Source organism: Brachyhypopomus gauderio, unplaced genomic scaffold, assembly GCF_052324685.1.
Source record: "Brachyhypopomus gauderio isolate BG-103 unplaced genomic scaffold, BGAUD_0.2 sc230, whole genome shotgun sequence".
Lineage (NCBI taxonomy): Eukaryota > Metazoa > Chordata > Actinopteri > Gymnotiformes > Hypopomidae > Brachyhypopomus > Brachyhypopomus gauderio.
The window spans coordinates 165694-188462 of NW_027507051.1; the positions used below are offsets into that span (position 1 = coordinate 165694).

The window sequence follows — 22769 nt, forward strand, 5'->3', positions numbered from 1 at the left end:
TCGCGCAGTGTCCCGTGCTCGTCTTTGTCTAAGTCATACACGATAATGTGTCTATAGTTGTGTGTGCGCTATCCGCGCTAAAACTTTTATGTTAATAAACGTGGCGTTCATCAAGCAAGGATTCTGTGCCTCGTCCTTCGCCCTCCACCGAGCATCACAGAAAGATGAGTCGACCAATCGAATGCCAGGATACACGACCCGTGCCAAGAAGGGGAAGAGGCCCAGCAGGCACCACCATGCCTCTTCCCCTGCACAGCACCGCAAAGCCCCAGTGACCAGCGAGGAGATGCAGCAGGACCCGTTGTGCGCGCACCTGCTGCGTCAGGCTCGGGACACCAAGGTGGCTTCGATGGCGAAGCCGCGGTGAGGATGTGGAAGGAGCGACACGGCTCTCCCACTAGAGACTGCTCGCCTCTGGCACTTGGCTCCCTAGAGCTCTGCTCAGCAGAGAAGACCCCCGAGAGCGAGTTCGAGGGAGTAGAGTCGGAGGAGTACTCCAAAAAGGAGGAAAGCCCTCCTCCATCTGCGTACTCGGCCCCCACCGAGTATTATGGTGAGGGCGAGGAAGAAGAACGCCCTCCTCCGTCCAAGTACTCGGACGGTGAGCCGTACACGGAGGGACGAGAACGGTGAGCCGTGCACAGAGGAGGAAGACAGTGACCCGTGAACGGAGGAGGAGGACTTGAGTCCGCCCCCCTCGGAGTTCTCCGGGGAAACCGTGAGGGGGAAGAGAGGGTGCAAGGAGGAAGTCTGTCCCTATCCCTCTGAGGGGAGCACTATGGACTGGTCCCGTGACGAAACCCCGGTGGAGCCAATGATCTGGTGTTCAGGCGGTGAAGAAGAGGAAATGGAGGAAGAGAGCACCACTCAGGAGGCCAGATCAGGGGAGCGATCACCAGGGCGAGGTGGAGTTCCATGCTGGGGTCCTTGGCGAGGGGCCATCCTGCGTCACGCCCCACGGGGGCTGCCAGAAAGACTGGTCGCGTCCCTGTTGAGAGGGCTTTATGATTTACTCCTGGTACCATGTAACATTATTGTATTCGTTCTTAATACAATAAAGATAGACACTTTAAGAAACTTGTCTTGTTTTATTTCCCACTCGCTCAACGTGTGTTCTTCCTACTCCCTCTATTCATGTTCTGCTTAACTATCGTTATCTCACTAGTGACATCTAGTGTTACAGTTAAATTACATCATTAACTGAATATCATTATAGTGGGATCAGTGTGATCCCAGTGTGTCCTCATGTCCAGCACACTTTAACTCCTCTCAGTCTGTCAGGCAGAGGACTTTGTTTCTCCTCTTTCTATGCTCCCTCTCTTCTTTCTTTTTCTTTCTTTCTCATTCCTCTCAAGCTGAACATTACTGTTTTTCTCAGCACATTTTTCTCTGATTCCTTCAGCTTTTCGTCCTTCTGTCTCTTCTTTTTTGTCTTCATCCTTTTCTCCCTTTTTATTTGACGTTGTTCCTCCTTGAACTCTTCCACCATTTCTGTATTCATGCTCCCACACAGGTCCTCTTCTCTCTTGCTCTCACTTTTTTTCTTCTCTCACTTTCTCTCCTTTCTCTCCTTCTCTCACTTTCTGTCCATCTCCTCTCCATCTGTAGCTTCTTTTCACATTCAGGTCTTTTCTTTCGTTTTCTGACCTTCCTTGGATGGATTTACATGTGGCCTTCTCTCTACTGAACACATCATCTTAAAGTTTTCATACTTTGTCTCTTTTTCCTTAATATTTTCCTTCAATCCATCAATCATTGTTTCTTTTTCTTTCTCACCACACATCTCCAAATATATTTGATGCCAATCATCTTCGTGTTTCTTCAGATTTTTTTTTCTTGTTCTGTTTGATCCTCTCTATGCCTCCATCTCTCTCACTCTCTACATCTCTCTCTCCATCTCTCAGTCTATACAGCTCCTTCAGTGTGTTCCTTCAGTGTAATCTCTCTGGTCATCTCATCCTCCATCTCTCTCTTCTCTTCTTTTTCTTGCATTATGAATCTCTCCAAATAGGTCACTCTGTCCTTTATTTTCTGGAGATCTCGTTCCATTTCATTCTTCTCCCAGGTCAGGTCCACCTTTCTCTCTTCCTCTGTTCTCCTAAGTGAGAGTGATCACTCTCTTTCTGTTGTGGAGTGTATCTTCCTCTCAGTGTGACACTGCAGACGTCTCCATCACTCTTTTTAGTGAGGGCTCCTTCACTTGACCGTTCCATTCTTCTCCACTGCAAAGCTCTGCTATCATTGTTTGCAAATGGTGTAATATCATTTCAATGGAGTCTAAGGATCTCCTGGTGTTTTCAAATCCTTCCTCTCTTCTCAGTACTGCACCGTCGAGCTGTAACAAACATGCACTAGTGTTAGTGTTAAGATCTGGAGTTTCTGTTCCTGATCTACTGAGGATTGACCCCTCTTGGGTTCTGTCAAGAAGTATTGTCAGTGTGACAGAAATTATTGATTAGATCATGTTTAGTTGTTATAAGAGATCATTATGAACTTTATGATTTAGTACATGTCATTTGATTAGACAATAATGGTGTGTTTCAGTGTAATCATGTACTTGTGTTTAGTTCATAGTATGCATGTGTGCTATACTGTGACCCAGATCAGGGAGAGTGCAGAGGGTAAGAGCACTCTGTTAACTGGTAGTCACTAGTCACTAGTTAGCTTTCTCTGCGTTCAACTGATACATCAGTTGCTTCCGCTAACTCTAGGGAAGTCCATATTAGGAGATACACACATGTGAGACAAAGTAGCCTGCTGGGAGCCTATGTTTTGGAACATGCTGTGCTAAAGATAACCTGCTGTTAGAACTGCTGAATTGTGTTTAAGATTGTATATAAGCAGGGGGACTGCCCCCCTGTCTTCAGAGTTGTCATGCTTGAATGAGACTCTCATGTCTGTCTCTGTCTTGTGTTTGTCTTTGTCCATTTTATATATTTTAATAAATTAATCATTTTAACCACGTCTGAGTCCTCATCTATTTTCAGAAAAGTTCCCATGCTTTGCAATTGTAACCCACTACTGAGTATGTACACGTCAATGGTAGGCCAGGTTCAATAATATTAAAATAATACTAAAGAATAAGAGACACTAGGTTCTGGAGAGAGAGTGGAAAACAGTGCAATTAAAAGACACCACACGAGGGTATAAGTTTTTTTTCCTTTCTTTAGTAATTATTTGAAAAGTTGGAAACATTTACAATTACCCAAATAAAAGATTGGACCCCTTTTTTTAAAGAAAATTAACTGAAAATGAATTGTCCTTCAAAAATTGGGAAATAGTCCTTTAAATTCTCCAAATGGACAAAAGAGAGTTCCTTTCAGTTGTTGTAAAAAAAAAAAGAAAATAGTTCTTCTCCAATGGTTCAGTTGGTAAGTGTCGATTCAAGTCAATAAGTCAAGTCAGTCAGTCAGTAATGTGACACAAGCAGGCCACAATCCTACCAGATATGCCATATGCAATGACAGAACCGGATCACGCTCGAATGGGTTGGTGGCTCGCCATCAAACGTAGTCCACAAATCCTCAGCGGAATCCAACTCCAGCTCAAAACTTGACCTGTGTAACCATACCCTTAGTTAAGCTACACATACAGGACAATGTTAAATTCTGATCAAATATCAACAGTTTAAACTTAAAATAGTTGTACAACATTAATATAAATCTTCTCAAAAGAAAAGCTATGCAACTGCATACACTTCGTTCATACTGAAAAGCATTGCATACTATTCAGTTAAATGACCATTTATCAAGTAAACAGGACGAATACTATAAAATAAACAACATTGTACACTGAAATCGCGGTAACCTTGCGATTATGCATAAACATTACAGAGTACAATGGTTATCGTGAGGACACGTTTAGCCTTCTCACGTTACACGTGCTAGGTGCGTGATCACAGCATGTGAAACAGTCAACTCATTCCTAGCTTTAAACTTAATCATTTCAACTAAAATATACCCTTCCACATTTAACACAAAAAGTATTAACAAACAAAATACAATTCTTAGGTTTCACTGAAGTATTTAACAATGATAAACAAAATATGACTTGGATTACAACAGTAACGAAAAATAAACGAGCTGCCTTACCGAGACAATTCAACGAAGAAATACTTGACGAACGAAACTTCTGGTCTTCAAAACAGACAGCGTTTACAAAGCTGTTCGCCCAGTACTCCAAAAATGAACCCAAACGTCACAGTAACTTAAAAACACTCTTTAAATCTCTTCTAACTCCGAGGAAAATGGAGTCTCCAACTCTCCAGCTCTCGCCAACGGCTCGATGGGAACCCGAAAGCCAGCGAAACAGCATGCCAAAACAAAAAGCACCAATCACAACTGCACTGCCACGAGCACCGCCACACCAAACACATGCAATTTTGTTCAACAATAACAACACATCATTCATGAATTGTTTAATCAGAATTATCACTATTTATTATCCCATTTTACTATTTATGCTTTTTATCTATTATTATTACTTTTATCTATTATTACTATTTATTGTACCTTTTTATTATGCATTTGTCAACTGGGTTACACCCTCCCTCTCTAAACTGTCATGAGTCCCTTCATGACATTTTCATGTGGGAAAGGGTTACCTTCAAATGTTTCAACTAAGGCATTGTTAAAAGCTTCAAGAATAGTCTGAGCAAAAGAAATGAATGGTTTGCCTAATTGGGGATAAGTAAACCTTCCGGGTGCTTTTCTCTGACGTTCAGATCTACGCAAGGTATCATGATCTGGCTCACTAACACTATCTGGACCTTCTACAGGACTTGACTCAGGACAGGGTTGAGTAACTGTAGGACAGAACATGTCAGTGTTGGGAATAACTGGCAAGTCAGATAGATCAAACAATGGGGTTTCATCGTTTGTTTTTTCAGTTGGAACAACTTCTGATACTACAGTATCATTCTGCTCTTGAGAAAGGGTAGTTGTCAACTTCGGCTCACTTAAAGTGATTGATTCTTCCTGATCATTTTCTGTTTGGTTTGTTTCTTTAGGTTCAACGGAGGACTCAGGTTCTGCATTAAAGTTGCTCTGGTTCAAAAACAATTCTTTTTCTACAGGTTCAGCATCAGCTGGATCATCAGGTGGGAACTGAATTAGGTCAAATTCTTCTTCCGCTGTAGAAGAACTTGGGATATCAGAGCATTGAACCTCGGGAAGGATTTCAGGTATCGTTGACGAATGAGTCAGAGGAGTTGGTTCATTTCCAGACTGTGTAACATCTGGAGTTTTTTCAATTGGACACATCGCTTCAGGACCAATGATTCTTGTCTCTACCTCAAAACGTAGAGGATATGACGAAGAATAGTCCTCTTCATCAGACTCGACTGGGTTTTCAGCTGACTGGGGAGTGCTGTGTCTGGTTCTGGGTCTAGAGACTCGTACAGGCGGTTCAGGCTCCGCATCTTCTTCAGCAAGAAACCCGCATGGCAGTAGGAGATCCCTGTGTAAAGTACGGGTGGGTCCGTCCTGACCCGCAGGACACACCGTGTAGACTGGTAGCTCTCCTGCTCGCTTCTGTACAACATACACAGTGGGCTCCCATCGATCAGCAAGTTTATGCTTGTTGCGAAGTCTGAGGTTACGTACAAGAACTCGATCCCCTATTTCCAGACATGACTCTCTCACTCTCATATCAAATCTCTTTTTGTTTTTGTCAGATACTTTTTTAGCATTTTTAATTGCAATGCTGTAACTTTCTTTCAAGTAGGACTTCAGATTTTTCACGTACTGACAATGCGACGTGGATGAGGCTCCCTTGACTGGTAACCCAAAAGCTATGTCGATCGGCAATCTGGCCTGGCGCCCAAACATAAGCTCATATGGAGAATACCCAGTCACCTCATTCTTTGTACAATTGTATGCATGAGTCAGTGGCTTTACATACTCGCGCCATCTGGTCTTTTCTTTCTCCCTTAGGGTACCCAACATACTCAGCAGAGTACGATTATAGCGCTCTACAGGGTTACCTCTGGGGTGATAGGGACTTGTTCTGATTTTCTTTGTACCCACTAAGGCACAGAGCTCTTTGACAATTTGTGACTCAAAGTCACGGCCTTGATCGCTGTGTAAGCGCTCTGGGAAGCCGTAATGGATGAAAAACTGCTCCCACAGGCAACGCGCTACAGTGATGGCCTTTTGATCTTTCGTGGGTATTGCCACAGCATATTTTGTGAAGTGGTCGGTAATTACTAATATGTCCTTTGTGTTGTGGCTATCCGGTTCGAGGGACAAGAAATCCATACAGACCAGTTCCATGGGTCGGCTGGTTTGGATGCTGACCATCGGCGCTGCCTTTTCTGGCTGATGTTTGCGCTTGACACACCTTGGGCAGGTTTTGACCTTTGACTCGACATCTGCCGACATCTTCGGCCAATAGAACCTGGACCTGGCCAGCTCAAGGGTGTGCTCAATGCCGAGATGACCCATCTCATCATGGAGACTGGTAAGTACGGGTGGCCTCAAAACACATGGAAGAACAAGTTGGTACTCTGTCCGGTCTTCACACTGTCGCCTACGATATAATAGTGAGTTTTTGACTTCAAGGCGGCGCATCTCTCTCAGCATAAGTATTAGCTCTGGTGACTGTACATCCGGTTGAGGTGCAGGCTCACCAGATTCAAGCACCTTGATGATCACGCTGATTGAGGGGTCTTCTCGCTGTAGTCTGGCTATTTCACCCTCGCTGTGCATTGGGACAGAGCAAAGGCCTTGCAACTCTGACTCCACATCCTCATACACAGGCGGAACAGCATCAGGGTGGATAGCGAGTGACTCTACGAGACAATGAGATGGTAACTCCTCATTCACAACTGCATGGTACTGACAGGTGGCCTTGACAACGTCCACAGGAGTTAGATGGTGAGAGGTGAACTGATGAATTCGCAGGCTCTCCTCCTGTGAGCAGTTGTCATTCACCAGCGGTCCGTGTGGCCTCCTTGACAGACCATCAGCATCTTGGTTTTGCTTGCCCGCACGATACTGGATGTCAAAGGAGAAGGTGGATAGGGCAGCTAGCCAGCGATAGCTGGTTGCGTCTAGCTTCGCCGTGGTGAGTATGTACCGAAGCGGATTGTTGTCAGTCACAACAGTAAATGAATGCCCATATAAGTAGTCTTGAAATTTTTCAACGACAGCCCATTTTAAAGCTAAAAATTCCAACTTATGAGCTGGGTATCTGGCTTCACTTTGTGACAGACCTCGGCTGGCGTAGGCTATTACACGCTTCTGTCCATCCTGCTCTTGATATAGGGCAGCTCCGAGTCCCGTAGTGCTTGCATCTGTGTGCAAGACGTATGGTAACTCTGGATTAGCAAAACCCAAGACTGGTGATGAGGTAAGTCTTTCAATTATCCGTTCGAAGGCATTCTGACAAGCTGTTGTCCATCTTTCTCCAAATGGCTCCTTCGGATGGAAGTACTTTATGTCAGTCTTGGTTTTCTGGGCGGACTTCCGTGCTGGTGGATATCCCGCAGTTAAGTTGGTCAGTGGCTTGACTATCTTCGAATAGTCCTGCACGAACCTCCGGTAATAACCAGAGAAACCGAGAAAAGAACGGAGTTCCTTCAAGGTACGGGGTCTCGGCCAAGTCTTGAGGGCTTCGATCTTCTGGGGATCGGTCTCCACTCCTTTTTGTGAGACAATGTGCCCCAAATAACGGACAGACGTCTGAAAGAAGCGGCACTTCTCAGGGGACAACTTGAGACCATTCTCCCTCAGACGATCCAGGACTTTGGTTAGACGAGCTTCGTGTTCCTCCAAGGTTTGGGAGAAAACAATGATGTCATCAAGGAACACCAACACTTCACGCACATTCCAGCGCTTAATGGAGAAGTGCATGGGAGATATCCAGATGGACCAGATCCACTGACCAGATGGATATCTCCCATGCACTTCTCCATTAAGCGCTGGAATGTGCTTGGAGCGTTTGTGATTCCTTGTGGCATACGATTCCATTCCCAAAATCCGAGGGGACATACAAAAGCAGTTTTTGGTTTGTCATCTTCGTGCATTTCAATTTGATAGTATCCGGATTTCAGATCCATCACAGAAAACCAGTGTGATCCGCTTAGCGCAGAGAATGACTCCTCAAGATTCGGTAACGCATAGGCGTCTTTGATCGTTTGCATATTCAGCCTCCTATAGTCGACACATAGGCGTATGTCGCCATTTTTCTTTTTCACTACCACTATAGGTGAAGCATATGGGGATTCTGATTCACGAATTATATCTGCTTCAAGAAGGGTCTGAAGATGTCGCCTCACAGCGTCATAATCTTTAGGATGGATAGGACGGGGTCGATGCTTAAACGGCGTCTCATCCCTCAGTTTGATACGATGTTTGACTTTCGTTGCGTGACCAAAATCAAAGTCATGTTGGGAAAACACATCAGAGTAGGTGTTCAGTGTCTGTGTTATTCGTTTCACCCATTTTGCAGGAAGCGGAGAATCACCGAAGTCGAAAATCAGGCTGTCACTTTGCTGCTCATCATGACAGGACTGTTGCTGACTAGAGCAGACAGTGGATGATGACAACTGACTTGGGCTACAGGTGGTGTAGGTCTGCCTGATTTCATGAGGAATACAAAGTTCTGCAAGGACAGAGTTACTTGGCAAGACAATGTCATGGCTGGTTTCATTTCGCAGCACTACAGGTACTTTATACGGGGAACGTGCTGGGATAGAGATCAAGCAGCTGTCAATGAAGATTCCTCCTGGCAAGGACGAGATTGAGGGTTCCTCGAGTACTGCCCATCTCTCATTGTTTGCTTCACTTCCGGAGACAAAGCCTTCCAAGACAACCTTCTGTCCGGCAGGGATGATACTTGGTTCATGACGACCTAACTTAACAACACCAATCTGACCCTCCGAGTTTTGTTTTCGTCTCAGTTGCAGGGTTTTCAGGACTTGTTGGTAGCCACAGTATGTGTTGCTTACCAGAGGATTTCCATCACAGAACTGTTCATAGAGAGGGTCTAAAGTATTTGTACCTATCAGGACAGGCACGCTACTGTTGGAGCGAGTGTCTGGTACTATCAAGGCAAGAGTCTGTACTTCAGGTTGTGAAGCCATAAATTCTTTGGGGAACTGCATACTTATCTGTATGTAGCCTAGGTACGGGACTGCCTGGCCGTTTGCACCCTCAACTTCCAGTATGTCACTCACTGGGTGTATCGGGTAATCAGAGAGATGTGAATCATAGAAAGACTGAGACACAGTCGTAACTTGCGACCCAGTATCAAGCAGTGAGTCACATTCAATTCCATTCACTTTCACATTTGCTGTGCTCTTATTTCCTACTAGGCCTCTAGGCAGTTTTCCAGTTCTTACAGTCCTGTGTTCATTAAGTGACAATTTTTTCTTGATTTCTGGTGACGTGGTGGGACTGTTAGTTGGCTCTGTTCCTATTTGTCCCTCAATAGAAACAGTTACTTGTTTAAAGAACTTTCAACATCAGGGTTTGCTTTTTCCCATGCTCTCTGTCGTTCTTTCAGCTCTTTTTTCTTTGCGTTAACTAGTGCAGGGTTCGGTGGATCAGTGCAGCTGCTCGCTATGTGCCCATCCTCGCCACATTGAAAACAATACCAAGGTTTGGGTTTTTTCGGGGTGGCTGCAATTTTTTGTGCTTGTGCTTCAGCACTAGCTGGTTCTTTTGTTGTAGGTTTCGGTTTTTTCTTTCCAGCTTGGGGTTTATGGGGCGGTTTGTCTTTGGGGTAAGAGAGCGCTGCAACCTGAGCTTGGAGTTCAGCTATCTGCTTTTGTAGCTGTTTCATCGCTGATGGAGTTTCAACTGGAGGTGGCAAGTCATACTCGATGTCAGGTTCACACAGGTTTTGTGCTTGAACTTGAGCTTTGGCCTTTGTGAAGCCGAGATGCTGTTTCATTCTGTTTGCTTTGGCTGTTTGTTTATCTTCTTCAGTGCGCAAGAGCCATAACAGCTCTGAGAAAGTAGGTGGTTTCTCCTTTCGCTTTTCAAGCTGAAGTGTACTGATCAGGGTATTGTTCCAACAGCCTCTGCAGAATTGTTTCAGAAGCTGTCTGTCGGAATCAGTTGGTGATACTGCCTTCGCCTTCACAATCTTGTTCAAAGCAGTCTGAAGACGATGGAGATAACTTGATGGCTTCTCACCGGAGTTCTGGTTGATGTTAAGAAACTCTGCAAACAGATCGTCTCCATCTTTCACTATGTCATAAGCAGAATCAAGCAGGTCGAGGTAAGCTCTTGGGGAAACATATGGACCTAATGACTTCACTATGGTAGCAGCAGGGGCTAAAAGGCTGTCAACAACCTTCCGCACAAGTTGTCCCTTGGGTACAGCAGGATCAGCCAAATAAAACTCCACACTATTTCGCCATGTATCGTAGTCTACCTCAGTGTTAGGGCATGGTACTCTACCTGAGAAAGTCCTCAGCTTCACTGAGTGCAGATCTGGGCGAAGGTCGGAGCTCTTCACTACATGCTCAACAATGAACCGTTGCATCTCAGGCGGGTTCAGGTGATCAGGTGCTGGCTTCAGTTGTAGAAGTGGTTCAGGTCGGCTTATGTCAGGTTTAATACTTTGAGTGAGCTCTGGGGTATGCCTGTTTTGAGTTGAATCTGATTCTGCAGTTTTGGGGTATTCTTCATGTTCAGGTTCAGTGTCAGAGGGAGTTTGTTCAGTTGGTTCATCAACTAATACTTGGAAGGGTTCTTTTTCAGCTGCCGGCTTTGTATGGCTAACAAGATCAGAGATTCTGGCTAACTCATCTTGTAGGAGCATTTCAAATGATTTCCCACTATGTTTGGCAATGTCTCTAAGCTGATTTATATATGACTCTGTTAAACCTGTACCTTTTTCGGATGAGTACACATTTGCAAGAGCATCAACATGGTGAACAACATCAGTATTACCGTCACAAATTCTGTCAAAAGGCAAGGAATCTTTCAGTGTTTCAACAGCTAATCCAGATTCAAACTCAACAATAACTTGGTCATTTGCATCAGGCACTTTGATTACTCGTGAAATTTTGCCATATTGCTTCAAATACTCAAAAACCTCCTCATCAACCTCAGTTCCAGATAAACCCTTTATGATAAAGAGAGTTAGGTACCTTCACACTTTCCATTGTAATGACCTCCATCACAGTCAAAACAAAAGTAAAACTTAAATGCAATGTTCAAAAAGAGCAGAAAAATACAAAAATTGTTGTGATTGCACTTAAAACACACTCTCCTGGCTGGCTCGCCAAGTTTTACCGTGTAACCCACTACTGAGTATGTACACGTCAATGGTAGGCCAGGTTCAATAATATTAAAATAATACTAAAGAATAAGAGACACTAGGCTCTGGAGAGAGAGTGGAAAACAGTGCAATTAAAAGACACCACACGAGGGTATAAGTTTTTTTCCTTTCTTTAGTAATTATTTGAAAAGTTGGAAACATTTACAATTACCCAAATAAAAGATTGGACCCCTTTTTTAAAGAAAATTAACTGAAAATGAATTGTCCTTCAAAAATTGGGAAATAGTCCTTTAAATTCTCCAAATGGACAAAAGAGAGTTCCTTTCAGTTGTTGTAAAAAAAAAAAGAAAATAGTTCTTCTCCAATGGTTCAGTTGGTAAGTGTCGATTCAAGTCAATAAGTCAAGTCAGTCAGTCAGTAATGTGACACAAGCAGGCCACAATCCTACCAGATATGCCATATGCAATGACAGAACCGGATCACGCTCGAATGGGTTGGTGGCTCGCCATCAAACGTAGTCCACAAATCCTCAGCGGAATCCAACTCCAGCTCAAAACTTGACCTGTGTAACCATACCCTTAGTTAAGCTACACATACAGGACAATGTTAAATTCTGATCAAATATCAACAGTTTAAACTTAAAATAGTTGTACAACATTAATATAAATCTTCTCAAAAGAAAAGCTATGCAACTGCATACACTTCGTTCATACTGAAAAGCATTGCATACTATTCAGTTAAATGACCATTTAACGAATACTATACGAATACTATAAAATAAACAACATTGTACACTGAAATCGCGGTAACCTTGCGATTATGCATAAACATTACAGAGTACAATGGTTATCGTGAGGACACGTTTAGCCTTCTCACGTTACACGTGCTAGGTGCGTGATCACAGCATGTGAAACAGTCAACTCATTCCTAGCTTTAAACTTAATCATTTCAACTAAAATATACCCTTCCACATTTAACACAACAAGTATTAACAAACAAAATACAATTCTTAGGTTTCACTGAAGTATTTAACAATGATAAACAAAATATGACTTGGATTACAACAGTAACGAAAAATAAACGAGCTGCCTTACCGAGACAATTCAACGAAGAAATACTTGACGAACGAAACTTCTGGTCTTCAAAACAGACAGCGTTTACAAAGCTGTTCGCCCAGTACTCCAAAAATGAACCCAAACGTCACAGTAACTTAAAAACACTCTTTAAATCTCTTCTAACTCCGAGGAAAATGGAGTCTCCAACTCTCCAGCTCTCGCCAACGGCTCGATGGGAACCCGAAAGCCAGCGAAACAGCATGCCAAAACAAAAAGCACCAATCGCAACTGCACTGCCACGAGCACCGCCACACCAAACACATGCAATTTTGTTCAACAATAACAACACATCATTCATGAATTGTTTAATCAGAATTATCACTATTTATTATCCCATTTTACTATTTATGCTTTTTATCTATTATTATTACTTTTATCTATTATTACTATTTATTGTACCTTTTTATTATGCATTTGTCAACTGGGTTACACAATGAAGAAATGCTTTCGCTAACACATGCTGATACTGTTGATAATGATAGAATGCTTTGCAATGAAGAAATGCTTTGCCTATGTACATAGATGTCACGCAGATAAAGTGATTAAACCTGGTACTGAGTTTCTGAAAAAAATATATGTTCAAATCTCCACTCTTCCGGTTCAACAGGTCCCCTAATCGTTTTCACAGGGAAAATAGGGGTCCTGGTAAGTGAAGTAAAGCATGGTGTCCTGTATCCCTGCTCTCCCCTCCTGGGGAAGTGTCAACACCCCCCACAGGATGAGCAGGAGTATAGGGGTCATGGTGGGTGATCGTTGACCTTTCTTGACAGTTGTTGTGCTTGGAGTGCGGGCACACCCAATCTGCACTCCTCCCACTCGACTGAGGCACCCCGAACACCCTCCTTTCACCCTATAGGAGCTGGGGTGCAACCTACTCCATGCACTCTGCCTCTGTGCTCACCAGCTCCTCCTTCTTTAACCCTTCACGACCACCCAGTCCCCTGGTTTCAGGTTGTGTTGCAGACTTTCCCGTGGCTTAGGCAAGGCCTCTTACACCGACCTGTGAACTAGTGACAAGACAAAAGACAGATTTGCACAATAATTCAGCAAGCATTTGGCGGCCTGCCAAATTTTTGAAATCAACAACTTTGATTTTGCTGGTCCAGTGTCAGGAGTCTTGGCTTTTAACAATATATGTATTCATGGCAACGTGTGTTTAATGTCATTTCATTTATTTAATGTAAAAAATATTAACGTTTTGGAATGAGATTTGATTCATCTTTTGACCTACTGAGTTTAGTCATTCTTCAATCACCACTTTATTTATTTGGCTGAGGTTACCGTGACTGAAACTCTTCCTCCACTCTCTGCTCTCCTGGTTTCTGCCCTTCTTACACAGTGTGATCATTCTGTGAACAGTTACTCCAGGAACCAGTGTCACGTGTCTTAGCTTTTTATGACATATTCATGATAACATGCGTTTAATGTAATTTCACATCTTCGAATTATAAATATTAAGATTTTGAAATGAGAACTCATTCATATTTTGACCTACTGAGTTTAGTCATTCTTGTATGACCATTGAACACATCCTAACAGTGATCTGTTCTACAGCTGCAGTACTCTACACTCTGCCAAGACAGAGACAGCTGAGGGGCGCTTGATTCACTTAGTAGTAATGAACTGTCGCCATCTGGTGGAGAAATCATGTATGTTTACCAGCTTATTAACTCTTATACCAAAGCCCCTCCTCCCTGTACACGTCGGCCGTGTTGAGGAAGTAAATCTTGGAACGCCACACTATTCTTTATTAATTATACGTTCAAGTGAGTTATAAATATTATAAAAACCTCTTAACTCTGGCATTTACTTCTTTCTGCCTTATTTCTGAAAGGAGTCTAAACTCCCTCAGCTGGATAAAGGATTACAGTGACTGACTCTCTCCTGTGCTACTGTGTTTTTTACAGAAGATCTAAAAGTGAAAGTGAAGTTTGTACAGAAGGAGACATTACAGAGAAACAGCACAGCAGCTGTTGGAGGAAATGGCTGCTACAAACCCTCTGTCAGAAGAAGAGTTTTCATGTCCTGTGTGCTGTGACATCTTCAGGGATCCTGTTGTACTGTCATGTAGCCACAGTGTGTGTAAAACCTGTCTGCAGCAGTTCTGGGAAACCAAGGGATCTCAAGAATGTCCAGTTTGTAGGAGAAGATCTTCAAGAGACGAACCTCCCTGTAATCTTGTCCTAAAGAACTTGTGTGAGGCATTTCAAGCCAGCAGGATTCAGAGATCTTCAGCAGGGTCTGAGGTTCTCTGCAGTCTGCACAATGAGAAACTCAAAGTCTTCTGTCTGGAGGACCAACAGCCTGTGTGTTTGGTGTGTCAGATTTCAAAGGCACATAAAACTCATGACTGCTGTCCAGTAGAGGAAGCTGTGTGTGAATTTAAGGTATGAAATGTACACTTCTTATTTAATTGTTTTAAAATGTTTTTCCAGTGTTCACAATTATCTTGAAATTCTAGATAGAATTTCTCAGATGATGAGATTTCCGACAACTAAATCAGACCTTCATTCACATTGAAAAATAATAGAATTAAAACATTGGTTATACAACCGGCTACAATATATCAAACATCTCCATTTGATAGTAAAAGGATGAAAAGGAATCATAGTAATCACACCATTGTGTCCAGTTGTTATAATCTCTGAAATCTCCAGCACATCTATACAGACACAGTGATGAGTCCTGTAAGACTCACACTGTCCTCTACTAAACCCGTATTTTACAGAACAAACTCAAGACCTCACTGAAGTCTCTACAGCAGCATCTGAAGGTCTTAGAGGAAAATAAACAAGACTGTGAGAAAACAGCAGCACACATTAAGGTGAAAGGTCACTCTGAGTTCTGAATGGTGCTGTGATCACTGTCCACGTACACCATAATGAAACACACACATTTGGACAGTTTATATTTCCTCATCATCTCCTATTCCAGTATCAGGCCCAGCACACAGAGAGGCAGATAAAGGAGGAGTTTGAGAAGATCCACCAGTTTCTAAGAGATGAAGAAGCAGCAAGAATAGCTGCACTGAAGGAGGAAGAGGAGCAGAAGAGTCACATGATGAGGAGGAAGATTGAGGAGATGAGTGGAGAAATAGCATCTCTTTCAGATCAAATCAGAAACACAGAGAAGGAGATGGAAGCTGAGAACATCCCGTTCTTACTAGTAAGAATCACTCAGTCTGTATCTTTCTCTCTCTCTCTCTCTCTCTCTCTCTCTCTCTCTCTCTCTCTCTCTCACACACACACACACACACACAAATGCATAAGTAAAATGTTTTGACATTTGTTTTTGTTTGTGTGTGTGCGTGCGCGTGTGTGTGTGTGTGTGTGAGGGTCTTTAGACACATTGATGTTATCATATAAGGAAGATGCATGTTTGACCCTTATATAAACAAAATGACTAAAATTTGATTTCACTTTCTGTGTTTGTTCCTCTGTTTCCTTCTCAGAACGTGTCGTCCACACTGAAACAGTAAGTGATTATTATTTCTGTTTGATATATTGTGTTACACATTGTGTTTGTGAAATTGTTCTCATACATTCAAATCTTCAGTATGTGGTCTCTGTTATTTCAGAAACATGATATATGAAGACGGTATTTAAGAAAATATAAATACATTTTTGATACTGATTATGTGCAAAACGTGGTTAGATACACTGATATGTTTAATGAAAGATAATAATACAGCTTTGTACATTTCATGTGAAATTTTTTTCATGTGTTAATTTAAATGTTAAATAATTAGAATATGATATATGCTAAAATATTATGATAATACAGCTTTATACACTTCCAGTGTTCATCACACCCCAATGGAACCTGAGAAGGTATCAGGAGCTCTGATCAATGTAGCAAAACATCTTTCCAACCTGAAGTTCAGAGTCTGGGAGAGAATGCAGAAGATTCTCCAGTACTGTGAGTTTTGGTGTTCTTTGATTAATTAGAGTAATTCTGTTCTCCTCACAATTAGAACTCTATAGAGAGAGAAACATTAACATTGTGTGTTTGGTACATGAACTATTCCAGTATTAAAGGCTGTATTAGTATAAACAGTGAGGGGGACGACCAGTTGACTGCTGGTCTGAGGAGAGACAGTCAGTCCATGAGGAGATCTACACCACCCACTCTCCACCTCTACACACCACCCACTCTCCACCTCTACACCACCCACTCTCCCCCTCTACACACCACCCACTCTCCCCCTCTACACACCACCCACTCCCCCCTCTACACACCACCCACTCCCCCCTCTACACACCACCCACTCTCCACCTCTACACACCACCCACTCTCCCCCTCTACACACCACCCACTCTCCCCCTCTACACACCACCCACTCTCCACCTCTACACACCACCCACTCTCCACCTCTACACCACCCACTCTCCACCTCTACACCACCCACTCTCCACCTCTACACACCACCCACTCTCCCCTCTACACACCACCCACTCTCCACCTCTACACACCACCCACTCTCCACCTCTACACCACCCACTCTCCACCTCTACACACCACCCACTCTCCCCTCTACACACCACCCACTCTCCCCTCTACACACCACCCACTCTCCACCTCTACACACCACCCACTCTCCACCTCTACACACCACCCACTCTCCCCTCTACACACCACCCACTCCCCCTCTACACACCACCCACTCTCCACCTCTACACACCACCCACTCTCCACCTCTACACCACCCACTCTCCACCTCTACACACCACCCACTCTCCACCTCTACACACCACCCACTCTCCACCTCTACACCACCCACTCTCCACCTCTACACACCACCCACTCTCCACCTCTACACCACCCACTCTCCACCTCTACACACCACCCACTCTCCCCCTCTACACACCACCCACTCTCCACCTCTACACCACCCACTCTCCACCTCTACACCACCCACTCTCCACCTCTACACACCACCCACTCTCCCCCTCTACACACCACCCACTCTCCCCTCTACACACCACCCACTCTCCACCTCTACACACCACCCACTCTCCACCTCTACACACCACCCACTCTCCACCTCTACACACCACCCACTCTCCCCCTCTACACACCACCCACTCTCCCCTCTACACACCACCCACTCTCCACCTCTACACACCACCCACTCTCCACCTCTACACACCACCCACTCTCCCCCTCTACACACCACCCACTCTCCACCTCTACACACCACCCACTCTCCCCTCTACACACCACCCACTCTCCACCTCTACACACCACCCACTCTCCCCTCTACACACCACCCACTCTCCACCTCTACACACCACCCACTCTCCACCTCTACACACCACCCACTCTCCCCTCTACACACCACCCACTCTCCACCTCTACACACCACCCACTCTCCACCTCTACACACCACCCACTCTCCCCTCTACACACCACCCACTCTCCACCTCTACACCACCCACTCCCCCCCTCTACACACCACCCACTCTCCCCTCTACACACCACCCACTCTCCACCTCTACACCACCCAATCTCCACCTCTACACCACCCACTCTCCACCTCTACACACCACCCACTCTCCCCTCTACACACCACCCACTCTCCACCTCTACACACCACCCACTCTCCACCTCTACACCACCCACTCTCCACCTCTACACACCACCCACTCTCCCCTCTACACACCACCCACTCTCCCCTCTACACACCACCCACTCTCCACCTCTACACACCACCCACTCTCCACCTCTACACACCACCCACTCTCCACCTCTACACACCACCCACTCTCCACCTCTACACACCACCCACTCTCCCCCTCTACACACCACCCACTCTCCACCTCTACACACCACCCACTCTCCCCTCTACGCACCACCCACTCTCCACCTCTACACACCACCCACTCTCCCCTCTACACACCACCCACTCTCCACCTCTACACACCACCCACTCTCCACCTCTACACACCACCCACTCTCCCCTCTACACACCACCCACTCTCCACCTCTACACACCACCCACTCTCCACCTCTACACACCACCCACTCTCCCCCCTCTACACACCACCCACTCTCCACCTCTACACCACCCACTCCCCCCTCTACACACCACCCACTCTCCCCTCGACACACCACCCACGCTCCACCTCTACACCACCCAATCTCCACCTCTACACCACCCACTCTCCACCTCTACACACCACCCACTCTCCCCTCTACACACCACCCCACTCTCCCCCTCTACACACCACCCACTCTCCACCTCTACACACCACCCCACTCTCCACCTCTACACACCACCCACTCTCCCCCTCTACACACCACCCACTCTCCCCCTCTACACACCACCCACTCTCCACCTCTACACACCACCCACTCTCCACCGCTACACACCACCCACTCTCCCCCTCTACACACCACCCACTCTCCACCTCTACACACCACCCACTCTCCCCTCTACACACCACCCACTCTCCACCTCTACACACCACCCACTCTCCACCTCTACACACCACCCACTCTCCACCTCTACACACCACCCACCTCTCCCCCTCTACACACCACCCAACTCTCCACCTCTACACACCACCCACTCTCCACCTCTACACACCACCCACTCTCCCCTCTACACACTACCCACTCTCCACCTCTACACCACCCACTCCCCCCCCTCTACACACCACCCACCACTCTCCCCTCTACACACCACCCACTCTCCACCTCTACACACCACCCACTCTCCACCTCTACACACCACCCACTCTCCCCCTCTACACACCACCCACTCTCCACCTCTACACTCCACCCACTCTCCACTTCTACACACCACCCACTCTCCCCCTCTACACACCACCCACTCTCCACCTCTACACCACCCACTCCCCCCCCTCTACACACCACCCACCCTCCCCTCTACACACCACCCACTCTCCCCTCTACACACCACCCACGCATCACCTCTACACACCACCCACTCATCACCTCTACACACCACCCACTCTCCACCTCTACACCACCCACTCTCCCCTCTACACACCACCCACTCTCCACCTCTACACACCACCCACTCTCTCCACCTCTACACACCACCCACTCTCCCCCTCTACACACCACCCACTCTCCACCTCTACACACCACCCACTCTCCACCTCTACACACCCCCGACACGCTCCAACCTCTACACACCACCCACTCTCCACCTCTACACACCACCCACTCTCCCTCTACACACCACCCACTCTCTCCACCTCTACACACCACCCACCTCTCTCCACCTCTACACACCAACCCACTCTCCACCTCTACACACCACCCACTCTCCACCTCTACACACCCCCCACTCTCTCCACCTCTACACACCACCCACTCTCCACCTCTACACACCACCCACTCTCTCCACCTCTACACACCACCCACTCTCCACCTCTACACACCACCCACTCTCCACCTCTACACACCACCCACTCTCCACCTCTACACACCACCCCACTCTCACCCCCTTCATACACACCACCCACTCTCCACCTCTACACACCACCCACTCTCCCCCTCTACACACCACCCACTCTCCACCTCTACACACCACCCACTCTCCCCTCTACACACCACCCACTCTCCCCTCTACACACCACCCACTCTCCACCTCTACACACCACCCACTCTCCACCTCTACACCACCCACTCTCCCCCTCTACACACCACCCCACTCTCCACCTCTACACACCCACCCACTCTCCACCTCTACAACACCACCCACTCTCCCCCCTCACACACCACCCACTCTCCCCCCTACACACCATCCACTCTCCACCTCTACACACCACCCACTATCCACCTCTACACACCACCCACTCTCCCCCCCTACACACCACCCACTCTCCACCTCTACACACCACCCACCTCCCCCTCTACACACCACCCACTCTCCCACCTCTACACACACCCCACTCTCCACCTCTACACACCACCCACTCTCCCCTCTACACACCACCCACTCTCCACCTCTACACCACCCCACTCCCCCCCTCTACACACCACCCACTCTCCCCTCTACACACCACCCACTCTCCACCTCTACACCACCCAATCTCCACCTCTACACCACCCACTCTCCACCTCTACACACCACCCACTCTCCCCTCTACACACCACCCACTCTCCACCTCTACACACCACCCACTCTCCACCCTACACACCACCCACTCTCCACCTCTACACACCACCCACTCTCCCCTCTACACACCACCCACTCTCCCCTCTACACACCACCCACTCTCCACCTCTACACACCACCCACTCTCCACCTCTACACACCACCCACTCTCCCCTCTACACACCACCCACTCCCCCTCTACACACCACCCACTCTCCACCTCTACACACCACCCACTCTCCACCTCTACACACCACCCACCTCTCCACCTCTACACACCACCCACTCTCCACCTCTACACACCACCCACTCTCCACCTCTACACCACCCACCTCTCCACCTCTACACACCACCCACTCTCCACCTCTACACCACCCACTCTCCACCTCTACACCACCCACTCTCCACCTCTACACACCCCCACTCTCCCCCTCTACACACCACCCACTCTCCCCCCTCTACACACCACCCACTCTCCCCCTCACACACCACCCACCTCCACCTCTACACCACCCACTCCCACCTCTACACACCACCCACTCTCCACCTCTACACACCACCCACTCTCCACCTCTACACACCACCCACTCTCCCCCTCTACACACCACCCACTCTCCCCTCTACACACCACCCACTCTCCACCTCTACACCACCCACTCTCCCCCTCTACACACCACCCACTCTCCACCTCTACACACCACCCACTCTCCACCTCTACACACCACCCACTCTCCCCCTCTACACACCACCCACTCTCCCCTCTACACACCACCCACTCTCCACCTCTACACACCACCCACTCTCCACCTCTACACACCACCCACTCTCCCCCTCTACACACCACCCACTCTCCACCTCTACACACCACCCACTCTCCCCTCTACACACCACCCACTCTCCACCTCTACACCCACCCACTCTCCACCCCTCTACACACCACCCACTCTCCCCTCTACACACCACCCACTCCCCCTCTACACACCACCCACTCTCCCTCTACACACCACCCACTCTCACCTCTACACACCACCCACTCTCCACCTCTACACCACCCACTCTCCACCTCTACACCACCCCACTCCCCCTCTACACCACCACCCACTCTCCCCTCTACACACCACCCACTCTCCACCTCTACACACCACCCACTCTCCACCTCTACACACCACCCACTCTCCACCTCTACACACCACCCACTCTCCCCTCTACACACCACCCACTCTCCCCTCTACACACCACCCACTCTCCACCTCTACACACCACCACTCTCCACCTCTACACCACCCACCTCTCCACTCTCCACCTCTACACACCACCCACTCTCCACCTCTACACACCACCCACTCTCCACCTCTACACACCACCCACTCTCCCCTCTACACACCACCCACTCTCCACCTCTACACCACCCACTCCCCCCTCTACACACCACCCACTCTCCCCTCTACACACCACCCACTCTCCCCTCTACACACCACCCACTCTCCACCTCTACACACCACCCACTCTCACCTCTACACACCACCCACTCTCCACCTCTACACCACCCACTCTCCCACCTCTACACACCACCCACTCTCCCCCTCTACACACCACCCACTCTCCACCTCTACACACCACCCACTCTCCACCTCTACACACCACCCACTCTCCACCTCTACACACCACCCACTCTCCACCTCTACACACCACCCACTCCTCCCCCTCTACACACCACCCACTCTCCACCTCTACACACCACCCACTCTCCACCTCTACACACCACCCACTCTCCACCTCTACACACCACCCACTCTCCACCTCTACACACCACCCACTCTCCACCTCTACACACCACCCACTCTCTCCACCTCTACACACCACCCACTCTCCACCTCTACACACCACCCACTCTCCACCTCTACACCACCACTCCTCCACCTCTACACCCACCCACTCCACCTCTACACACCACCCACTCTCCACCTCTACACACCACCCACTCTCCACCTCTACACACCACCCACCCCCTCTCCACCTCTACACACCCCACTCCACCTCTCCCACCTCTACACACCACCCACTCTCCCCTCTACACACCACCCACTCTCCCCTCTACACACCACCCACTCTCCACCTCTACACACCACCCACTCTCCACCTCTACACACCACCCACTCTCCACCTCTACACACCACCCACTCTCCACCTCTACACACCACCCACTCTCCCCCTCTACACACCACCACACTCTCCACACCCTCCTACACACCACCCACTCTCCACCTACACACCACCCACTCTCCACC

The 22769-nt window shown here is 47.4% G+C and overlaps 2 protein-coding genes across 2 annotated transcripts; one reads left to right on the top strand and one right to left on the bottom strand.

Annotated features, from left to right (window-relative positions):
- Nucleotides 1–9441: 9441 nt before the first annotated feature.
- Nucleotides 9442–14459, bottom strand: LOC143503739 (paraneoplastic antigen Ma3 homolog). Its single transcript, XM_076995697.1, has 3 exons — nucleotides 14348–14459; nucleotides 12330–13357; nucleotides 9442–11797 (listed from the first exon to the last, which is right to left on the bottom strand). Exon 3 carries the CDS (start codon nucleotides 10771–10773, stop codon nucleotides 9442–9444), a length of 1332 nt encoding a protein of 443 aa, XP_076851812.1. The 5' UTR covers nucleotides 10774–11797; nucleotides 12330–13357; nucleotides 14348–14459.
- Nucleotides 14053–16268, top strand: LOC143503740 (E3 ubiquitin-protein ligase TRIM35-like; the record flags this gene model as incomplete). Its single annotated transcript, XM_076995698.1, has 6 exons — nucleotides 14053–14116; nucleotides 14258–14737; nucleotides 15079–15174; nucleotides 15285–15515; nucleotides 15802–15824; nucleotides 16150–16268. Coding segments are annotated over exons 2-6 (874 nt in total), but the record flags the coding sequence as incomplete, so codon positions are not given.
- Nucleotides 16269–22769: the final 6501 nt, after the last annotated feature.